This window comes from Myotis daubentonii, chromosome 13 (assembly GCF_963259705.1).
Source record: "Myotis daubentonii chromosome 13, mMyoDau2.1, whole genome shotgun sequence".
In the NCBI taxonomy this organism is placed as follows: Eukaryota; Metazoa; Chordata; class Mammalia; order Chiroptera; family Vespertilionidae; genus Myotis; species Myotis daubentonii.
The window spans coordinates 54,154,097-54,175,810 of record NC_081852.1 but is presented as its reverse complement, the minus strand read 5'-3'; the positions used below and the strand labels follow the sequence as shown (position 1 = coordinate 54,175,810).

Here is a 21,714-nt window from a genome sequence, read left to right as displayed (position 1 = left end):
GCAGAAAGATGGAGAAAATCCAAATATTTCCCATTTGGTTCTCATCAGAAGTCACAGACATTTTAAATAAGTTTCTATCGGCTTATGGAAAGATGCAAAAAAAAATTAAAAAGCACCCTGTAACACACACACACAGAGCTTTGAGTTCTGATCTTTATACCCTTTCCTGCTCTAAAATTCTGGGATTCCTAAATTACTTTGACTTAATATATCACCTATGCTATACACACCTATGCATTAACCTTCTAAATGGTTACCAAAAGCGGAAATAAAGACAATAAAGTGTGTGTCGTCTCCTCTGATGCAGCTTATTTCTAGGAAAGTCCTTTGAAACACTGTTTACGCCCTAAAATGGCATTCCCCAACCATGCAGACCCGCCAGACCAAGGGCTGATTTCAAAATACTCTTGGCCCATCTGCAAGCTGACACGCGGATCGGACAAACAGCTGTCACGTGTCCTGGCATGCTGGAGTCGCCATGATTTCTATTAGGTCACAAGAACCACCCCTCCTAAAGGAACATATGGTCAGTCCTCAAAGTCACCCATAGTTTCTGAGACTTTAAGCAAAACAACATATAACAAAACCGGTTTTAGCACAGGCTAAGTGATATCAACAAGGGTGAGGTTACCATGGCATCTCATCAGTATGACAGCACAACGGCCCTTGAGGAAAAGATGTTCTTTGAGGGCCTGCTGCGTCCTACTGGAGAGGGAAGTAGGGCAAGGGGCAAAGGGGGTAGGACCCCCAAAGAAAACAAAATGGCAGGTTTGGGCTCCCAGCTGCCATGGTTATGCAGTGAGCAGAGGGGGGCGCTGTTCAGGTGAAGAGGAACCCGGATCAAGCCCCTGTGGCTTTCTTAATAAATCCCAAGCATAGCAGTCCCACGCGCCATGCAGTGGATGACAGCCAACTCTTTAGGAAGCCAATTCTGGTGGGAGGTGCTAATGAGGGCTTCCCGTGACAGCTTTTCAAAAGGACCCTATGTTTATTCACAAGGTTCTTTCCACAGGTAGATTGTGGAAAATAGTTTTCACTTAAACAAAATAATGTCACACATGGTAAGTTGAGAAATGATGAAAAATTCAAGTACTAACCATCTGTACAGATCAACAGAGAAAATACAGGGGCCCAGAGTCACAGTGGACACTCGACTCAAAAATTCCAACCCGCCATGGCCCTCTCCCGCTGCCTTTACTAATGTGTCAAAGTTTGGTGTGAACGCCATGATTTAAGAAACAGAATAAGAAAGAAAAGGAAAGAAACACCCTATGAGAGAAAATGAATACCACTGACCATGAGATAAAGGGCAAATCCAGTCTCATTTCCTTCCCCTGGAAAAAAATGGGAAGCGAACCCCTAGGAGGCACTTGGGCTGCCCACCAGCACGCATGCCTTCCCAAGGCCTGCAGACCTCTGAGCAAACCTAAGTGAAGAATCTGTGTTCCTGGAAGCCTTGGGTGAAGGAGTGGCAGCATTCACCGTGAATGTTAAAGGCTTGACGTCCCTCAAATACATAGGTTCCCTTCCTGCTGAATGAGAATATATGTACAGATGTGTGTGTGTGTGTGTGTGTGTGTGTGTGTGTGTGTGTGTGAGAGAGAGAGAGAGAGAGAGAGGAGAGAGAGAGAGAGAGAGAGGAGGGAGCAAGATAAAAACACATGTGTGCAAACCAAATACCATAGGGAGACACCACAGTTTGAGTACCATAGGAGGAGAAAAATTTCCAGGGCAGCCATGAGAAACAAATACTGCCAAGTTCACAAAGCTATACACACGCTCATCCATCTGAAAAATGTATAGCAGAGACAAGACAGAGTGAGTGTGTGGAGTGGGGCGCTACATGCATACCTTCCATAAGAAATTCCTTTCTACAGACAACTGTTTGATGAAATGCAATAAACACCCTAAAAATTCTAAGCAGCTCATTATATGCCCCCGTCTGCTTTTGTGGCTCCAAGCCAGAATCTTAACTTGTTAAGGACAACTAATTTTTGTTTCTGGCTGTCTCGGGGGCCTCTCCCGTACTCACTCTCACTTTACTTCACTGTTGACACGTTTCTGTTAACTGGGTGTCATCTGCCGGCCTTGATTTTATGCACAAGCAGTGGGATGCATTTTCCTGTGCAACAATTCGGCTTTGAGTTGCATTAGGTTTGTCATTATTCTCTCATTTTCCCCCTTGCACTTGTAACATTTCATCTCTTCCTGCCTTATTTTTTGTGAGCCACGGTGCACCCACATTATGGTTTATACATGATCTCGCTCCCTTTGAAGTCGGCGGATTGCAGAGCCCGAGCTCGTCAGGAGAAGAGGCTCGTGCCAATTTAGCAGGCTGAGGGCCCGGAGCTCCAACATCTCAATCTAAAGGGGGTCACAGGGTGGCACAAGTGAGTGTCAGCAAGAGCTGTTTAATTGCCAATCTAGGCTTCTCCATGGTGTTTAAAGTATAATGACCCATCACTTAATTCTGAGGAGTCCTGGCCCCGCTGCTGAATAGAATGAATATCAAAGGGTGTTCTGGAGCAGGGCAAGCTGCCTACATTTCCTATAACTGCCATAAGGATAATGGACCTATACTTCTGTCGCCCCATTACCACAATAATGTATTTAATTTGCTGTATACGCTTTTTAACTAGCTACCTTTCATAAGGCCTACCTGGGGAATCGCCGCGGCCCCCCTGCACCCGGAGCCCCTAACCTTTCCTCCCACCCTTCCCTTCCTTCCCTCCACCCCCCTCTGCCCACCAATAAATCATCCACTAACCTCCTAATGATAATTCAATCAATAAGCTTAACCCTGATCCCCATCCTACGGTTACTTCCCCGCTTTTAACCCCTGGAACGCACCGAGTACACAAACATGAGAGGCAACCAGGTGCGTCGTGTAACTGCCGGACGGAGAGAGGTTGAGCTGCGGATCCCAAGTCCCCTGGGAGACTCCCCCTTCGTTCCCAGGCTCTGCGAGGCTGTGATGACATTATTGAATGAACACTCTTCCTCCTCTTGCTGGAGAAGAGAACACACAAGGATTCTCCTGCCTCGCTCATGCTGGCATGGCTCTGGACACCGATGTGACTTATCTATAGCCCGTGGGAGACAGGTCTTGAGGACGGCCTGACTCTATGGCATCATGACAGATGTAAGATCTGCTACAGTGGGTTTTTCTTCATGCATGGGATTCCTTCTCCCCTTCCCGTCCCCCCCACTCCCCCAAATCACTGTTCTTGTACATCGGAGAAGCAGCATTTTGGCCTGACTGTCCAGTCCTCCCTCTGCCCGTGGGTGACCGTGTTGGCTACAGAGATTGGGGGAAGAGGCTGGGGTCGGCATCTTGGCCGTGTAATGTATGCTAATTGAATTATGCGCCATCATCAAAATGGATTAGTTGTTGCAGCCCATCAGGAAAGTCTAAACCTCCACCGATTTAATTAACTTGACTGAAAATCAGATGAACAGAAAATAAAACTATCATTAGGAGCAATTAGTGACTGTTTAAACAGACTGCTGCCAACCAGTTTGTAAATAAACTCCCAGTCACAGAAATTAGCCAGAATTAATCAGAGGGAAGAGAGAGGAGGACGGACTAGGAAGATCTAGGCACACACATGTGGGTACGTGTACGCACGCTGCATATGTACTTATATGCTTACAGGTACATGAATGTGTACACACACATGGTGTTTCACTTTCAAAGACCTAAAGCTGCACAGGCCAATGTGGCAGCCACCAGCCACATGTGGCTACGAAGGACTTGAAATATGGCCAGTTCAAACTGAGGTGTGCTGTGAGTAGAACATACACATCAGGTTTCAACTAAGTTCAAAAAAGAATGTAAAGTCTCACACATGCTTCCTTTACAGGGATAACATGTTCAAATGATAGCATTTGACTACACTGGGTTGAAGAAAAGATACCATTAAAAATAACTGCACCTGTTTTTTTATAAGTGCTTATTAAATCTGGCTACTAGAAAACTTAAAATTCCATGTGTGACTCACCTTAAAGTAAAATTATCCTCACCCTTTTCTTCCTTACCTAGTACAGGGCACCTGAGAAACAGCACTTCATAAAAGCTCTGCACATTCCAACTACCTCCTCCTGCCCTCTTAAGCTCTTATAAAAAAGAGTGTTCAACCCAGCCAGTGCGGCTCAGTGGTTGAGCTTCGACCCGTGAACCAGGAGGTCAGAGTTCGATTCCTGGTCAGGGCACATGCTGGGGTTGTGGGCTCGATCCCCTGTAGGGGACATGCAGGAGGCAGCCAATCAATGATTCTCTCTCCTCACTGATGTTTCTCTCTCTCTCTCTCTCTCTCTCCCTTCCTCTCTGAAATCAATACAAATATATTTTTTTAAAATAGTGTTCAATTGACGGACTCAAAAATTTGACCTCAAGATTTCACCATCACCCACTTAGGAAGTTCAGGATAATGTTTCAGTCTTTTCTAGGGAGAAATCCAAATGCTAGATGGGTCTTATGCCATCAGAGCCTCCAGCTGCAGCAGGCCCTGGGTGGCCTGGGAGCAGCCTAGAGAACTCTCTGAGAAGTCACCCCTGGCCTTGGTTGAAGGCCGCCACTCTGGGAACTCACCTGGACATGGAAGCGTTGACAGTCAGAGCTGTGGGGTAGGGGTGGCGGAATCCTCCTGTCGTGATTGGGTACACTGGCTGGCCTTGCCTACAAAGAGGGGGGTACAGAGTGAGAGAGTGCCACCAAGGATGGGGGTGGGGGAAAGGAAGAGAAGAAAAAGGAGAAGTTCTCTCTGCACAGTAAGCTTTATTCTCATTTGATCAGAACAAAAATCTTGGGGATTGTACAGGAAGGATCAAAGGGAAGAAACACAGAACAATTTGAATGCCATAAATCTGATAGGAATGGCTAATTAAATTTTATAACCTCTGCTTATGTCAATAGAGACCCTCTCCCCAAGCTGAAACTAGGTGTTTTGTTGTAATAATTAAAGGCGAAGTCTCGCTTGCTTTAATGGAGCCATCACACTAATTGAGGGCTACACATCCAAAGGAAAACAATAATGAATGTAAATTTATACCAAAATAAAGTACAGTGAATCAAAGGACTTCAGTTGCGCTTTGGGCCTCTTTCGGTATTTAGATCTCGGTGAGAAAACATTAAATTAACAGAGCTTAATTTGTAGCCTTTTGTCAAATTAACAAGTGTTGACAAGAGTTACCGGGGGGAGAGTCCCCAAGAAGAATTGTGGGTAACCAATAGACAATCACACCTCATTACAATAATTAAAAAATACAGCAACATGCAAAGTAGCATCCTCATGAAAGACACACAACTTTTTCTGACAGAGGATTGTCTGAGTTGGCTATTCCTTTTTATCCTAGCCTTCAAATATCTCCCCATCAGCTGAACAGGGCTAGGGATGACTGAGAACTACTGGAGGAATGGCCCACAATCTACTGAAGAAGAAATGGGGTAGGAGCTCACGTTCGTGGTCCACGTCTACCTTCCCAAACAAAAGTAAGGAGAAAACAATACACAGAAACTATGCTCAGGGTTGGTCCTCAGTGTAGCTACTACATAGTACAAGCTTTTTTTAAAAAAAAAAAACCTGTAGAATCTGTTCAACTTGAGGAATAAGGGTAGAATGGGGGGGGGGGGGGAGTGGGAAACCACTCTAAAATCCTATCTTCTTTAAGGTTATGAAACGCTGTGTTCCCAAGACCCAACCTTGAGCGTTTCATCACAATTTATTCTTGCTAAGATGCAATTAATTGCCCTGTGTTTTTTAAACGGTAGAGATCACAGGCACATCGCATAAGCATGCAGAGAAATATCCACAGAACCATGCAATCACAAAACACGCGTTACATGCTTGCACACACAGTAGGCTTATGCACCCCAGGCCTTTCTACTCTCGGATTTTTAGAACCCACTTTTTTTTTTTTTAAATATATTTTATTGATTTTTTACAGAGAGGAAGGGAGAGAGATAGAGAGTCAGAAACATCGATGGGAGAGAAACATCGATCGGCCGCCTCCTGCACATCTCCCACTGGGGATGTGCCCACAGCCCAGGTACATGCCCTTGACCGGAATCGAACCTGGGACCCCTCAGTCCGCAGGCCGACGCTCTATCCACTGAGCCAAACCGGTTTCGGCTAGAACCCACTTTTTAAAGCTGTCTGAGGAAGACTGATGGGTGGTACCATCAAAGCAAAATGGGGTGATTGGAAGATAAATTGTCAACGGCAGTTTGATGACCTGGGCACTGCGGGAAGCTGGGGCTGACATAGGGCAGGCCCCACAGGCTGAGAGACACGAGCTGCCTGCCCCCCACCCCTTATAATCAGCATTTAACATGTATGATCTCAGAGAGATGCTGGCTAAATAGCATGGAGCTTCTCAAGAGATAAAACTTTCCACTATTGGTATCAACCTTGAGAGTCATGGCGGGATGGAGCTGGTTGGGGAAGAGCATAGCCCCACCCCCATTCCCACCCCTGGATTCCAAAACTGGGTTCTGCCCATTGCCCCTCTGCTGCTGCCTCAATCCGATGACAAGGCTCCCATCTGGACTGCCACCAGCAGAAGAGCTGTGATCAACTTCATTGGGTAGAAGCCCTCAGCGCTTTCTACGTTTCCCTAAGTACCTGAAGGGCACCTTTGGTCACAGAGACGAACACAGAGCCTTTGGGACTATGGGCTCAGAACGCTAAGTATCAAAACCCCTTTTCCTACACAACCTACCGAATGGCTATTGACCTGCCCTTGCCCCCACAGCGCATCTCAGCAAGCATCTTCCCCACGCCCCCCACTGGCCCTCCTCACCAGCCTGTCCTCTACAACACACACATTCATGCATAGAAGAAATAAGAAGCATGCCCATGCAAGAAACAAAAAGTAAATTAAAAAATGGAACTCCTTACTGTGGTACTAACCATCCTAGCGGATGGGGGATTTGTCCTACGGTGCCAGGAGATAGTGGGTAATACGGAGATATATCTGGAGGGTGCGGAGGCCGTGGGATTCCTGGGAAAAGAAGCAGCATTTTAGGTACAAAGGAGGGAGAGAAGGAAAGAGAAACAATCTAGAGATGGGAATCGGAAAAGGGCAAAGAGAGGTACCTCTTCTGTAATCTTAGCACGAGGTTCTTTTTCTGATTATAAGCATAGGAGTTGTTGGTAAGTTTCCTCTTATTATCCCTCTACCCCCAGTTTGAAAAGTTGCTCTAGCTCATTCTAGATGGATCGATACACTAGGTCAGTGGTCGGCAAACTCATGAGTCAACAGAGCCAAATATCAACAGTACAATGATTGAAATTTCTTTTGAGAGCCACATTTTTTAAACTTAAACTATATAGGTAGGTACATTGTTATTAACTTAATTAGGGTACTCCTAAGGCTTAGGAAGAGCCACACACAAGGGGCCAAAGAGCCACATGTGGCTCGCGAGCCGCAGTTGGCCGACCACGGCACTAGGTTAACGCAGACAGACTCAGAAATACCATCTTCGGGATTCCTATCTCATCCAAATGGTGTGATTTACATTTTTTTAAAAAATCTAAAAGGCAGTGGCCCATAGTGAGTGATCAACTAGGTAATATTAATTCCTTTTTGCCCTCATGACTTGTCCCTTCACTCCCTTGAATTCAAACGACTTACCTGCATGATTCTAGTTTCTGCTATATTTTGTGAGTTATGGCTTTTGACTTCTTTCAAAAAAGCTAATTCTTCTAGAACGTCCCCACCGCAGCCTAGAAGATGAGCTATAGGGGGAAACCAACTGCCCTGGCATCTTAGCCAAGGGAAATCCTAAACTGAACAGTCAAGGAGACCTGGTGCACTCAGTGTAGAGATGGGCAGGGAGGCCTGGTATACTCAGTGTAGAGGCGGACAGGGAGGCCTGGTACACTCAGTGTAGAGGCGGACAGGGAGACCTGGTGCACTCAGTGTAGAGGCGGACAGGGAGGCCTGGTACACTCAGTGTAGAGGCGGACAGGGAGACCTGGTACACTCAGTGTAGAGGTGGACAGGGAGACCTGGTGCACTCAGTGTAGAGGCGGACAGGGAGCCATGGGAGACCTGGTGCACTCAGTGTAGAGGCAGACAGGGAGATCTGGTGCACTCAGTGTAGAGGCGGACAGGGAGCTCTGGTGCACTCAGTGTAGAGATGGGCAGGGAGCTCTGGTGCACTCAGTGTAGAGGCGGGCAGGGAGCTCTGGTACACTCAGTGTAGAGGCAGACAGGGAGATCTGGTGCACTCAGTGTGGAGACGGGCAGGGAGCTCTGGTGCACTCAGTGTAGAGAACAGGCAGGGAGCCGTGGGAGCTCTGGTGCACTCAGTGTGGAGACGGGCAGGGAGCTCTGGTGCACTCAGTGTAGAGGCGGACAGGGAGCTCTGGTACACTCAGTGTAGAGGCAGACAGGGAGATCTGGTGCACTCAGTGTAGAGGCATACAGTGAGCCGTGGGAGCTCTGGTGCACTCAGTGTAGAGGCGGACAGGGAGATCTGGTGCACTCAGTGTAGAGGCGGGCAGGGAGCTCTGGTGCACTCAGTGTAGAGGCGGACAGGGAGATCTGGTGCACTCAGTGTAGAGGCGGGCAGGGAGCTCTGGTGCACTCAGTGTAGAGGCGGACAGGGAGCTCTGGTGCACTCAGTGTAGAGGCGGACAGGGAGCTCTGGTGCACTCAGTGTAGAGGCGGACAGGGAGCTCTGGTGCGCTCAGTGTAGAGGCGGACAGGGAGACCTGGTGCGCTCAGTGTAGAGGCGGACAGGGAGCTCTGGTGCACTCAGTGTAGAGGCTAAAGGACAGGCCCAGGTGTGAGTTAGGCCCGCCTGCTGGCTGGGTGCTGCTGAGTCACAGGGGCTGAGGCCTGCCCGGGCTGACCCCTGCGGGTGCAAGCCATGGGAGCACTTCTGGATTCCACGGGAGAGCATCCTGCCATCAATTCCTGGGAAGCAATCGCGCTGGGATTGACTCTGGCCCCGAGGAGCTGAGCTCGCCGCTGAAGGGCGAAGCCCAGGAACGATACCACAGAACTCACACAACGCTGGAGGGAATGAGAACCGCGTGTTCCTGGGTGAAAACTGTTTCTTTTATTTTTTAAAAAATTCATTCAGGAAGCTTTTAATCTGTAAATTAAGTCTGCCTGGGTGACGTTTTCATGCAGACGCGGCTTTCTCTCTATTACAAAAACCGAACAGATTAGCTGGGCTTGGACCCTACACCAAGCCATTCGCACACTTGAAAGAATGTTCGCAGAGGAAAAGTAAACAGTCCGCAGACGTTAATCATATGTTTTACGATAAGCATTTAAAAGCTATTCCCTGTACTACCATTATTTAAATGAGCCGTTGATGCTGCCATTCACTCCCGGGCGGCTGGCGGCCTCCTCTAGCTGCGCAGCCAGGCCCGGCCCCGCCAGCACAAAGCGGGCTCAGAGGCTGGTGAAACCAGCTCATGTGTGGCTCCATTCAGGGGCAGCGAAGGCCGCTGAGGAGGCCATCTACCTCTGCCCGACACCAAACAATTCCCTGACAGAGGGACACAAACAGCCATTTAAAAGCCATCCCTCTAACTGACTAGCTGGGAAGGGAAACCCCAGCCAGCAAGATACCCCCTGGCCTTAGCTTCCTCCCAAGACCACGCCACCAGGAGCTCCGGCTCATCTGCTCGTTTTAAATCTTGTAGCTTCTCTCTCTCCCTCTTTGGGCAAAAGCAGGGGCGGAAAGGGGGGAACAAGGCCAAAGATAAGATGGAAACGTCTGTCTGAGATCCTACTGGTTGTTGTGCGATGCCATGAAGAAACCCTGGGGGCTCGGTTTTCACATCTGTAAAATGGGCTTGTTAATGCCCAGGATGTTATAGGGGAGGAAGATGCCAAATCAACCAGCACAGAGAATGCGGAGCCCAGCAATGTGGTTTCTTGAGGCCGCACCAAAGTCATCATCAAGTGACTGGGGTCCCTTAGCCACCAGGGGACCAGGGCTTCAGGGAGCCGTGCACTAGGGCTCTCAAGGACCTCAGGAGGAGCCCATGAGATGCCTCCAGAACGATTACTGCCTCCAAGTCTGCCTGAGGCTCTAGGAGTTGTAAGCTCCTCCAGAAAAACACCGAGTGACTTGCAGCCAGGTTCCCAAGGCAGCCCCTGCCCGGGTACCCGGAGCTCTGGAGAGACTTCCCGAAGAGAGAACAGTCCCCCGCAGGCTCTGGCTCCCCATCTTCCTTTTCAACACCCAGGAGAGGGAAAGGAGCCCCCCACATCCCCGCCCCCCACCCCCAGTCCCCACCCTTCTCGCCTCCCAGCAGGTCCTGTGGGGACCCCGAGACCAGCACGCCCTCCTGAGCACATGGCCTACCTGTTTTGGGGTCTACGTCAGCTGGTAAGTGTGGAGGCGGGTTTCCCGGGGTGAAGTGTTCGTTGCTGTATGTGATAAGAGGCGTGAGAGGGTGGACATGGTGAGGGTGCTGCACCACGGGCACTTTGTTCGACTGTGGGAGGAGAGGAACAGAGAGAGGCGCCATCAGGCCGGGTCCCAGCAGCACAGGGCTCTGGGCTCCCCGGCCACACGCTCCCACCCGGACATCATCAGATGCACTCAATTCCGCCCTCGGCCCTGGCCCCGTCCATGCATCAAAAATAACAGTTACGAGACAGCACTCTGGGTAGGTATACTTCCGTTTTTACCTGCCCACTGAGCTTGGCTTTTAAAATACCTTCTCCACCACCACCCCATCATGGAGCCCGAGAGTTGGCACTTTTCCCATCAGCAGGTACAACGGAAGTGGGTACTCTAATCTCCCAAGCATACTGCATTCCTGTGTGTGTGTGTGTGTGTGTGTGTGTGTGTGTCTAGGAAAACCTTCAGTTTCAAGGAAACCCAGCAGGGCCCAATCTACCCACCCAGCCTCCTCCTCCACCCTCCACCCTCCCACCCCTGCCCTCTCCCTGCCCCTTCGAACCAGCAGCACAGGGCCCTGGGCATGCCACAATCCTTTGCAGAGAGGTGGGTGAGAAGCCCCACTCCTGGCCTGCCTGGGAGTGTGAACTTTATCAGAAAGCTCTAAACTGCCAGGCTAGCACCTGAATATTTTATGCAGATTACATCAGGCCTGATTCATTAGGAATTTCATTAGGAAGTCATCAGGGAAATCTAATAAATTAGCTGGATGATGATGAATTGGGCTAATAAAAGGTATGCTTTTTAGAAATGGGCAGTTGTAGAAAAACAAAGGACCAGCATTTTTATGTTTGGTAAGGGCAGGTAGGAGGAGAGCGGAGGGGGCGGGGGGAGAGGGGAGAAAAGCATCTTGAAGATATTTCTAGTTGCCATGACCAAACTTTCCCAAATTATTCTCCTCCCCTTCCCCCACCCCACGCCCCCTCCACTGTGCCATGCTACAACTTAGCCCAGCAAGATCACAAAGAAAAAAATTAAGCTGAAACAAGCGAACTACTGGGCCATTTACTGAGAGTAATCCAATTGCAAAAAACCCTATTCCCAATAGAGGATTTTCACTAAAATCCTACAACAGGGACATTTAACCAGATTAGGTACCAGGGAAGATAAAGAGGCCAGTATTAGATGATGAATGGATTAGAGTCAAGTTTCATTTCAGAACGTGTCTTCATTTCCTTTTATTACTTTTAGGAGGGCACAACTTGCATTAACATCAAGGAAGAGGAATTGCATGAAAAGGAAAGTGAGGGTCTCGGGCTGCTCACTAGCGCCTCTCGAGTTCAGGGACCACCCCGCAGTTAGTTCTCATCTTTTTTCTTTTTTCTTTTTGGTAAATAGGTGAGGAAGGGGTACAACATAGAGTATTTCCTCCCACAGTTCATTGTGGGGAAGGCATCTTTAAAAAGTGCTTCTCGCTTTCACATGAATATGTTTGGAAAGAAAAATATCACCTTCTTGATGCTCCAGAAGAAAGAAAAGAAAAAAAAAACTACAGAAAAAGAGGCCGAGCCTTCCCACAGCCTGATTTAATGACGCCTATAAACAACTGGACGCTTTGGGAGAAAGCGCTAGCTGGTGGCTCACAGGGGCCTTGCGTGGTGAGTTATCAGTGTGCAATCAAAGCATGAAAATAATAAATAAATCAATAAAAAGCACCGACATTAAAAATGCCAAAGCGGAGGGGAGCTCTGGAACTCAGTAATACATCCTTCACCAGCAGCCCCGATGGTCTGGACAGGCCAAAGGCAGTGGAAGGAGAGGCCGCTGCCCCAACACTCACGGGCGCGCACTGAGGAGTCCTTTAGGGAATGCTGCTGTTTAGTAGGACAGCATGAGAAGTAACCAACAGGCAAGCTCCCACTGTGTGCTGGGGTAGAGAGGGAAAGAACATGGAGAGGCAGGGAGGGAAAGGGACCGCCGTGGTCACATGAAGCGAAGACCATTAAGAGGAGAGGAAAAGGACTGTTGCTGCCTTCCGAAGTTTTCCATTTGGTTGGGAAGATACACACCCGCTGAAATGAAAGAAAGCAGGCCAGTCCCAGACAGTTTAAAGTGACTGCAGGAAAACCGTGAAACCAGAGGGAAGAACGACAGACAGCCCAGGAGGGGAAGGAGGATGGTCACTCACAGCTGGAAGGACTTCCAGGGAACGGACTACCGTACACAATGGAAGGAAGCAAATGTATAAACCCGAGAGCGGCACACAAGGGCTGGGAGTGGGCAGTGAAACTGGCAATTCGAGTTAGGCATCTCTCAGGATGCTTATCACCAATTCAGCTCCCTGATCCCAGGCGATCTTCCGGTACAGACCTGAGGAAGTCTCACCTGGGTCCCGCTGAGTGCCATGATCCCTTGACCAGAGAGCCAGGCAGGCACAGGCAAGCACACAGGTCCTAGGAGACCTGTCCTACTCATCAGTCAAGTCCTAGTGTGTAAGAGAATCCACAGAAAGGGCTTGGCACAAACCCTCCCACAGGTAAGCACAGGAAGGTGGCTCACTACACTGTTACTGTTACTGTTACTGTGATTGTTAGGGAGAAGCTGCCCAATGTTGGGGTTTTTGGCTGCGGTACGACAGTGCCCATTGCACAGCTGTCTTTCAAGCAAGACTAAGAGGAATGGGGGGGAAACCTTTCTCTGTTTGTCCGGCAAAGAATAAAGACAGCTTTTGGGCAACAGTGGTGTTATTTGGATGTACGCAGAATTTAAAAGTTAGCCCGGCTGGTGTGGCTCAGTGGTTGAAGTTGAACTATGAACCAGGAGGTCACGGTTTGATTCTGGGTCAGGGCACCTGCCCAGGTTGTGGGCTCGATTCCCAGTAGGGGGTGTGCAGGAGGCAGCCGATCAATGATTCTTGCCATTAATGTCTCTCTCTCTCTCTCTCTCTCTCTCTCTCTCTCTCTCTCTCTCTCTCTCTCTCTCCTATCTGAAATCAATAATAATGTATTAAAAATTAAGTCTCCCTTTCTCTTAGGTACATGTATAAAGATGATTCCAACAAAAGCTGGGCACCTGTCCTGGCTGCCATCACCTGATACTACTTGCACACCTGAACCTAGCCAACTGTTTTTTTCCTGTTTGGTCTAAACTCGAAAGCATAGGGGTGGAGTGAAGGGGATTTGAAGTATTGTATATATATATATACAATACTTCAAATCCCCTACACACACATACATATATATATATATACATACATATATATATACATATATATACACATACATATGTATATATATATATTTCCTTTATTGATTTCAGAGAGTAAAGAAGAGGGAGAGAGAGATAGAAACATCAGTGATGAGAATCATTGATCGGCTGCCTCCTGCATGCCCCCTACTGGGGACTGAGCCCGCAACCCAGGTATGTGCCCTTGGCCGGAATCGAACCTGGGACCATTCAGTCTGCAGGCTGATGCTCTATCCACTGAGCCAAACAGGCTAGGGCATAAGTATTGGTGGTGCCTTTTGGAGGGAAAGCAGACATGGTGCTGTTTTCTGACCCTAGTTGCCTACCAGGAAGCTCATTACAACACAATGTAGCCACAAGTCTCTCCAGTTTGATTGGTTCCCAAGCAAAGCAGGGATGTGATCACAGATGCAAAAGCTAGGGTCTAACTCCCATGGGCCTCCGGCACCTGGGTGGCTTTGACAAAAGGATGTTCTTCCTGAAAAAGCCTCGTCTCTCCAGCCTCAGAACCCCAGCGTCATTTCTTCCTGTGCTGCCTTACGCCCACTGCTGGGGTCACGTATGTACCTTTCTTACGCTCTTTAAGCACAAGGACTGTGTCTTCTAGAACTCTGTGTCCCCTGTCATGCCCAGCTTGTGCGAGTGCTGAGCACAATCTCACAAATTGCACAAGAACCATCAAATTGCAACTGCAAGTATAAGAAGAGAAGACAGAGCCAACCTCACAGATCCATCGCAGCCAATGAGAGTGCTCTCTGCATGGAGTCTATGCAGAATCGTGGCACAGAGCTAGGGGAGGGTGGGAGGAGGGAGGCGGGGGGTGTGGGGGGTCGCTTCAGAAGCCACCCAGCCTAACCCTTGTTCCCACAGGGCCTTCTGTGGTTTTAGAGCTCATCGCATGCCCACGGTGGCCAAGGTAAATCCGTGAATTCAAGGAAGACCTGGTTTAAATTCTACGTCACCGGATTAGCTATACAACCTCTCCTAGGCCTCCGTTTCTCTGTGAATTCCAGGTGGGAACTGTACCTACCTCAGAGAGTTGTAAAAATTAAGAGACCCTGCACGTACAGTGCTTAGCCCAGTGCCTGGCACAGAGCTGCACATGCAACGCAAAGGAAGCTTTGACAAACACCACCCCGTGAACGGTAATGATGAGTAATGTGGTCATAGATGCGAAAGCTAGGGCCTAACTCCCACGGGCCTCCTGCACCTGGGTTGCTTTGACAAGAGGATGTTCTTGTCTAATGAGGAAGATGAGGCTCACTACCCCTCCCGTCTCTTCTCATTAGATTCAGGGGGAACACGCAGCCACAGACGGTGCTTACTGCAAAGGTAAGAATGCTCAATATGGAGCAAGAGTGTATGCAAGTTTTATACCACCTATCCTCAGGTGCCTTCTTAAAAACGTGCTATTCAATTAAAAATGTATGTATTTTGCCTTAACCAGTTTGGCTCAGTGGATAGAGCATCGGCCTGCGGACTCAAGGGTCTCAGGTTCGATTCCAGTCAAGGGCATGTACCTTGGTTGTGGGCACATCCCCAGTAGGAGGTGTGAAGGAGGCAGCTGATGGATGTTTCTCTCTCATCGATGTTTCTAGCTCTCTATCCCTCTCCCTCCCTCTCTGTAAAAAATCAATAAAATACTTTTAAAAAATGTATGTATTTTACGATCTCCCTTGGAAAAAATAGTCACTTTATTAAGCTAATAAGTAAGACTGTCACAGAAGAATTGAAGGTGAAATAAACAGTTCAAGATGACCAAGATCCTTCCAGCATCAGGGTGAGGGCCCTGAAGTCAGAGCTGATAGAAATGAAACACACAACCACCCACCTTTTCTTCAAACCACTCCCACTTTTAAAAAGGTCTTTAAGAACTGGGTTCAAAACTGTATCGCCCTAAGAAAATTCAGATGTAAGAAGTACCTTTCTTGGGGGAGGGACACCGATAACCCTCCAGAAATGCAGGCAGCAAATCTAAACCAAAGTAACTATTTATGCTCAGAGGGTCCATGGGACAATCAGTCTGAAATAGTAGCACCTCCCCCTTTTATCTTTTGACACAGACTCCAGTGCTTAAGTCAACACCTGCAACATAAAACCAGGTGCCTTTCAGGTAACTGCTTTATCTAAGTATTAAATGTGGCTTCTAAACTACCTGGGGGGGACAAAATCATTGCCCTCAGTGATGTTTCAAGGTCATGGTGGTGGCAGTCACAGGAAGCTACCTGGAGAGTCGGGGTTACCGGTATGTAACCCTTTCAGAATATGCTGAACACTCGGAATCTCTGAGCCACAAAAACAGCAGACCTTCACGAAGTATTCCACACAAGCTCAGGGAGTTAGGTCACAGATGCCCACACACAGCCACACCATGGAACCTCCTAGAACTCCTGTCCGGATGATCTGGGCAGAGGTCAGGGGAGATGAGCACTGGCCAGTTGCAGCTCCTGAAGCCGCCCAGTCAGCACCAGCACAGTCCCCGCTGGCACCATTCGGGAGGCTGGGCTCTATACCCGCCTCTGTGTTGGGTGTGACACACTCTATTCTATGAAGTCCTTACAACAACCCCATGAAGTAGCTGGCACTTGTGATTAACTCCACCTAACAGGTGAGAAATCTGTCCTGACTCACAGGCCTTGGAAGGTCGTGTTTGCAGGCCTCGGGTGCTCACCTGCCTGACTCGCCCCCCCACCCCCAACTGGGGCTGCAGAGACCGGCTTCGGGATGGGGTTCATTGCCGTGCTGGAGTGAGCTGGCCCCCGTGAACTCAACCTGGGCCAGTCTTCCCTACTGGACACAGATGCTTCTGGACACAACGGGAACTGTCCCCAAACCCCCACCTACCAACCTCTGGAACTTAGACCAGTTTCAGCAAACCACGTCCCCTGCACACCCATCCAGACACCCCAAGTTAGGACTGGCTCCACCCTGGCCCCACGGCTCCAAGTATGTTTACAAGGGGTGTGTACAGCGCGTGGCGGATGATGGGGGGCAGGGGCGTCAAGATGTAATGAGATGCTTCTGCTTCTACGATATAGACAAGCAGCTGCAGGATTCCGGTGATGGAAACACTTTTTTTTTTTTTAATTTGAGAGAGAGAGAGAGAGAAAGGAAGGGAGAGGGAGAGAGAGACAGAAACATGGATGAGAGACACACTGATCGGCTGCCTCCTGCACGCCCCCTACTGGGGATTGAGCCAGCAATGCAGGCACGTGCACTGACCAGGAATCAAACTCAGGACACCTCTTGGTCCATGGGATGATGCCCAATCCACTGAGCAACACCAGCTGGGCAGAAACACATTCTATGTGGTCAGTTCCAGCTCACCAGACACTAAAAAAGTCAGCTCAAAAACTGAACCCGTTAACTGGAGCAAACAATACCTATTTACCCGTAAAAGGAACCCAAATCCTCGTCTGCCTTCCCATCGCTGGGGCTTTCTGCTTTCTACCTGGAGAAACGTGGGTACCCAAAGCAATGCCTTCCAGGGTCTGTGCACTAAGCTCTATGGGATCTGAGCATCGAACAGTTAAATTATATGGAAAGGGTCTTACATCGGCCCTTGAAGAGCACAGAGCTTTTCTGCCTGAAGTATTCATCCAACTGCAGTGGGAAGAGAGCGGAGGAGGCGCCCCTGTGGCTGACCTTTGACCTCTCGAGAACCCTGAAGCATGGTGTTCTGCAACTTGGCCATGCCACCCTCGTCGCCAGCGCCCACACACCCACCGGAGCGCTGCCCGTGAGTAGGAAGCTGGCGAGTGGAAGACTGATTCAGGCCCTCTAGGTCCCCTGCTGGCCCTCCTCTAACCCAACCCCTCAACCTTCTCTAACTGTGGGGAACCCAACGGGAAAGAAAGCTCGCCATTCACCTCGCAACCTATTAATCAACGGACGCTGGAAACAAATAGAGCCATTGCTAGCCCCGGCCTCTCTGCCGGCCTCCTCTTCAATGCTCCCCTATTGCTCTCCCTTTCTGCAGAAGAAAAATGGGGCCAGAAAGCGCCTTTGCGAGCCCAGCACAATAAAACAAAAGCAGCACAGAGGAGCATTTGTCAGCCTGTCCCCTCCCCCGGGGGGATGGGGAAGGTCTCGGGGGTCTTAGGTTACCAGCCCTCCCTGGCTCAGGAGGGGACACTGTTCACCCTGGGTTCATGGCTCATCTCCAATGCACTTTTCAGACGCCACTTACTATGGCTGCACCGAGGCCAATGGCGACTAGCAACATGTTAACGGGTGTCGCACGTCACGGGAGCCACGGGGTGCTGGGAGCGCTGGAGAAGAGGAGGGGCTGGGGCTGCCAGGGGCTGCTACGTACTCATCAACAACCCCTTGATGACTCAAGCAGTCCTTTTTGTTCTTTTTTCCTCCGACGATGTGCCAGAGGGTAGGAATGGTCAGCAAAGGTAAACCTCCAACCTCAACAACCCGTTACCCCCCAAAACTAGCAACCACTGCAGCTGCTCCAACCACCTCAAGGAGACACACAGAGCCACCTGGGCCCAGGCCTGTGCACACAGTCCCACCCCAACGTATCAGGTGAGCATCTGGCTGCTGTAGCCTGCAGACCTCCTCCACACACAGAGGGAAGGGTGGCAGGCACACTTCCGCCCTGGGCCAAACGGGTGGGTTTCTTTCATCCTTTTACCCTCTCTCCGGAGTCACAGCTATCAGAAGCCCAGCCAGCGAGGACCCATCTAGGGCAGTGCCCGGGGTTCACTCCCCGGAGGAGAAAGCTCCTCTCGGAGGCCTCGCCCCCGGCTAATGGCGCTTTGTTCCCTGGACAAGACTTCTATTGATAGCTACAGCACTGCCGGTTGAAAATAATAAATAAAAAGGAGAAGGCTTCACGGGGTTCGAGGTTTGCTTGGAGAAATGAGGGAGTTAAGAGAAAGGAGATCTGCAGTGAGATGCAGACAGGAGCACCTCCCTCCCCCACCCTGCAGCCTCAGCACCCAGCGGACAGCCCCTGGCCCAGCTGCGAAGGAATCATGGAGCCACAGGGCTGCCAAGTCACAGGTCTGTGACCCCGGGAGCCTGACACTCTGGGGTGCTGCTTATGTGTTTTGTACATTATCAATGGCGGGCTCCTCCCCCTTCCCCAGTCAGATCCATTTAGACCGGAAGAAGGGGAAGGGACAAGATGCTCCCTGCCAACGACAAAATTCTGCCGACTCACAGTTTCTCAGGCACTCACACGGGCATTAAAATTCTTCCTGCAGGGAAATGACTGAGCGGGGCAGGCAGGGAGAGAATAAGTGTGCAGACAATTTTCATCCAAATTCTCACACACACATGCATATACATAGAACTAACTCAAACCATCCTAAGCCCTTGGCCTTTCTCTTTTTTCCTTTTGCCCCTTCCATAATGTAACAACCCAGCTAGTAACACGCCACATTGTCAAGCACTAAGGGTCTAGGGGGCCAAATTCAGCTCTTCTTAATAACCTTTTCTTAATCCCCAAAAAGGAGGAAGGGAGAGGTGGGTTGGGCCAGGAGGTGTGTGTGGGGGGCGGGGGGGGGGGGGATAGGGGGGCGCGGGGAGCACGCAGGGAACATTTATTTTAACCTGGAGAATAAAGATGTGCTCCAGCTGCCTGGCTTTGTGAACGTAGAGGCCAAGGCCCAGCCCAGCAAAGCTGTGCTTTCACACAGGCTCTTGAACAATTACTTCTAGTTAAGTTCATTAAACCTAATTTATTTCCACTCATTCTCATTTATTTCCCAATAAAAAGAAAGCATCCTATTGTAACCCCCACCCCCCACTACCCTTGAAAGCACTTGTAAGCTGACAGTCTTGGCCCGCTGGTCCAGGCTCGCCCCTGACCAGTGAGTCCCAGTGTTTGCTTCCTGCTGGCCTCCCTCCAGGAGCAAGCCAGGGCATCCCAGGCATCCCTGGCAGGCGTCAGGGAGGGGGTGTGCTGTCCACGGGGATCCCTGGCTGTCCTCACCCTCCACCAGGTCTCAGAGATGCAGAACCAGCCACTTGGCCCCTAAGAAATTGCCCAGGAATCTGCAATCTCCACCTTCCTGCAAGATATGTCTCTCCTACTTGGGAATGAAACGATTAGTGTTAACATAATCAACCTTGTGACGTGTCCTAATATGCAGAGAAGATGTGGGAATTGGGTACGAGGGCCCGGCTGTATCAAAGCAGTGCCAGGGATAAAGCTAACCTCTGCCAAACGAAGAAGTCCAAAAGGCTCAACTTGAAAACTTTAAAAAAAATAATGAATTCCAGGCCACTCGCCCCTCCCCCTCCCCCCCCCCCAAAAAAACCAACACAACCACCCCAAAATCTACAGAATCCTAAACTAATGGAAAGGAAATCACCAATTTTGATTAGGAATAAATTGTAAGTACATAATGGTTATTACATCCTGGGGATTTTGAGAAAGAAGCAGTGAGCAAAATCCGATCCCACCTCTCTAATTTATTTACAACGAACAGCTGTGTAAAAAATGTCTTCCGTTTTTCACATTCACCCTGGACCTAACTTTCCGATCTAAACCTCTGCATCTGAAAGCCAGGCCTGCTACACGACGTCTGCTAAAAGCTCCAGCAACAGCGGTTTCCTTGAGAGAGCAGGTAGATTTCTCCCCAGGAAAGAGCGTGTGGCCCAAGAGCCAGGAACTCTGGATTCCGCGGGAATTCCGCACGGACCTGAAAGGCAGACAGAGCAAAGGCGAGCTGCATTGTTCTCTCCACTTTGTCCCGTCAGTGTCCCCAACATGGGCATCCTTCGACGGACACCCACAGCCCCCATAAATGACACACGTGAGAAGGACCCAGAGCCGCCATGGGGCGAGGAGGACTGACGCAGTGCTGCTGCTCCCTCTGATCGCAAGCTGGCCGGCTAGAAGTTTAAGGTAACAAGGGCGTGAGTGACCCAGGCAAAGTTCAGTTTTTAAAAAAATCCTCCAATGTGTGCGGAAGTATGTATGTGGTCAGGAGGGCTTGGCAGGATTTCATCGCGTCCCGGGTATGACAGAAGGAAAGAATTCCACTACAGAGCGCAGCCGGGCCCCCACCAGCCCCAAACCACAAAGGGGAGGTTTCCCGAAGAATATAAGGTTGCAGGCTCTGTTGCTTCCAGAACAGGCCGATGCAGCGGCCTGAACTGACAATACAAAGATCCTAATAACTGTACCACTGGAGTCGAGAGTTTACCCTTTGAAAGGAACTCCCCTCCTCTAAGATATCGAGAATGGAGACTTAACCATCTCCGAAGCAGCGGGACCAGGATTAAGTAACCCAAGTAATTTGAGTCCAGGAAAGATCTGGAACCTTTCGGCAGTCTTGGAAACAGGGTACTGTGCTGGGTGGGAAATTTGCACCCACACAACGGATCCATTTGCAGTGCCAGCCTGCAGTCTCCTCCCCAGAGCTCTCAATCCTACACTGAGCTAGAAACTTACATGCAACCAGAAAGGAACACCAAGACTACATCTGTCATTCCTTCATGCGGGACTGGAGAACCGATCTACCTCTTTGTATTTTAATACCACATACAGGGCTCATGATTTTGAAAACATAAGGACTCTTAGAATCTGTGGTCTGCTTCATTCCTTCTTCCCCAAGATATTGGTTCTAAGAGCCGATCGGCCACTGCACATGTTTCTGTGTTTGGCCATTCAACAACCACAAACATAACAAAAGTAATAATGAAGATAATTACTTCAAATAATGAAGGAACCACCTCCAATTTGCAGAGAACGAATGCCCTTAGAGCTCGTGACAAAGGGTCTGGCCCATCAGTTCAGCCCACGGCTGATACTGAAAAGGCCGTCTTCCTAACCAGCAGCGTGAGCACAGTGGGCGGCCACCGGCCTCTTGCTCAGGTTCCCAGAACACATTTCATATTAAGTTCAGAAAATGCAAACGCCACAAGCAAGACTGTAGCCTACAAGGCCAGCATCTAACTTTGGAGATGGAAGAGAAATACAACTAAAGACAGAGCCACAGAAAGTCAGCATTAAATATGAAACCAAAATACACAGTTTACACAAGTGCTGCTACTGTAAAATCCTTACTGCTAAGGAAGGAAGGAAGGAAAGAAGGAAGGAAGGAAGGAAGGAAGGAAGGAAGGAAGGA

The 21,714-nt window shown here is 49.5% G+C and overlaps 1 protein-coding gene across 47 annotated transcripts in view; it reads right to left on the bottom strand.

Moving 5' to 3' along the window:
- TCF7L2 (transcription factor 7 like 2) overlaps positions 1–21,714 on the bottom strand; it is a 195,171-nt gene that overhangs the window by 16,899 nt on the left and 156,558 nt on the right. For 39 of the 47 annotated variants that reach the window (XM_059661415.1, XM_059661406.1, XM_059661407.1 and 36 more), the window contains 3 exons: positions 10,334–10,466; positions 6,900–7,002; positions 4,592–4,678 (listed from right to left, as the gene is read on the bottom strand). In XM_059661415.1, the coding sequence (XP_059517398.1) occupies positions 4,592–4,678; positions 6,900–7,002; positions 10,334–10,466 (323 nt within the window). The remainder of the gene's footprint in view (positions 1–4,591; positions 4,679–6,899; positions 7,003–10,333; positions 10,467–21,714) is intronic. The other 8 variants (XM_059661408.1, XM_059661411.1, XM_059661421.1 and 5 more) reach the window with 1 other exon arrangement.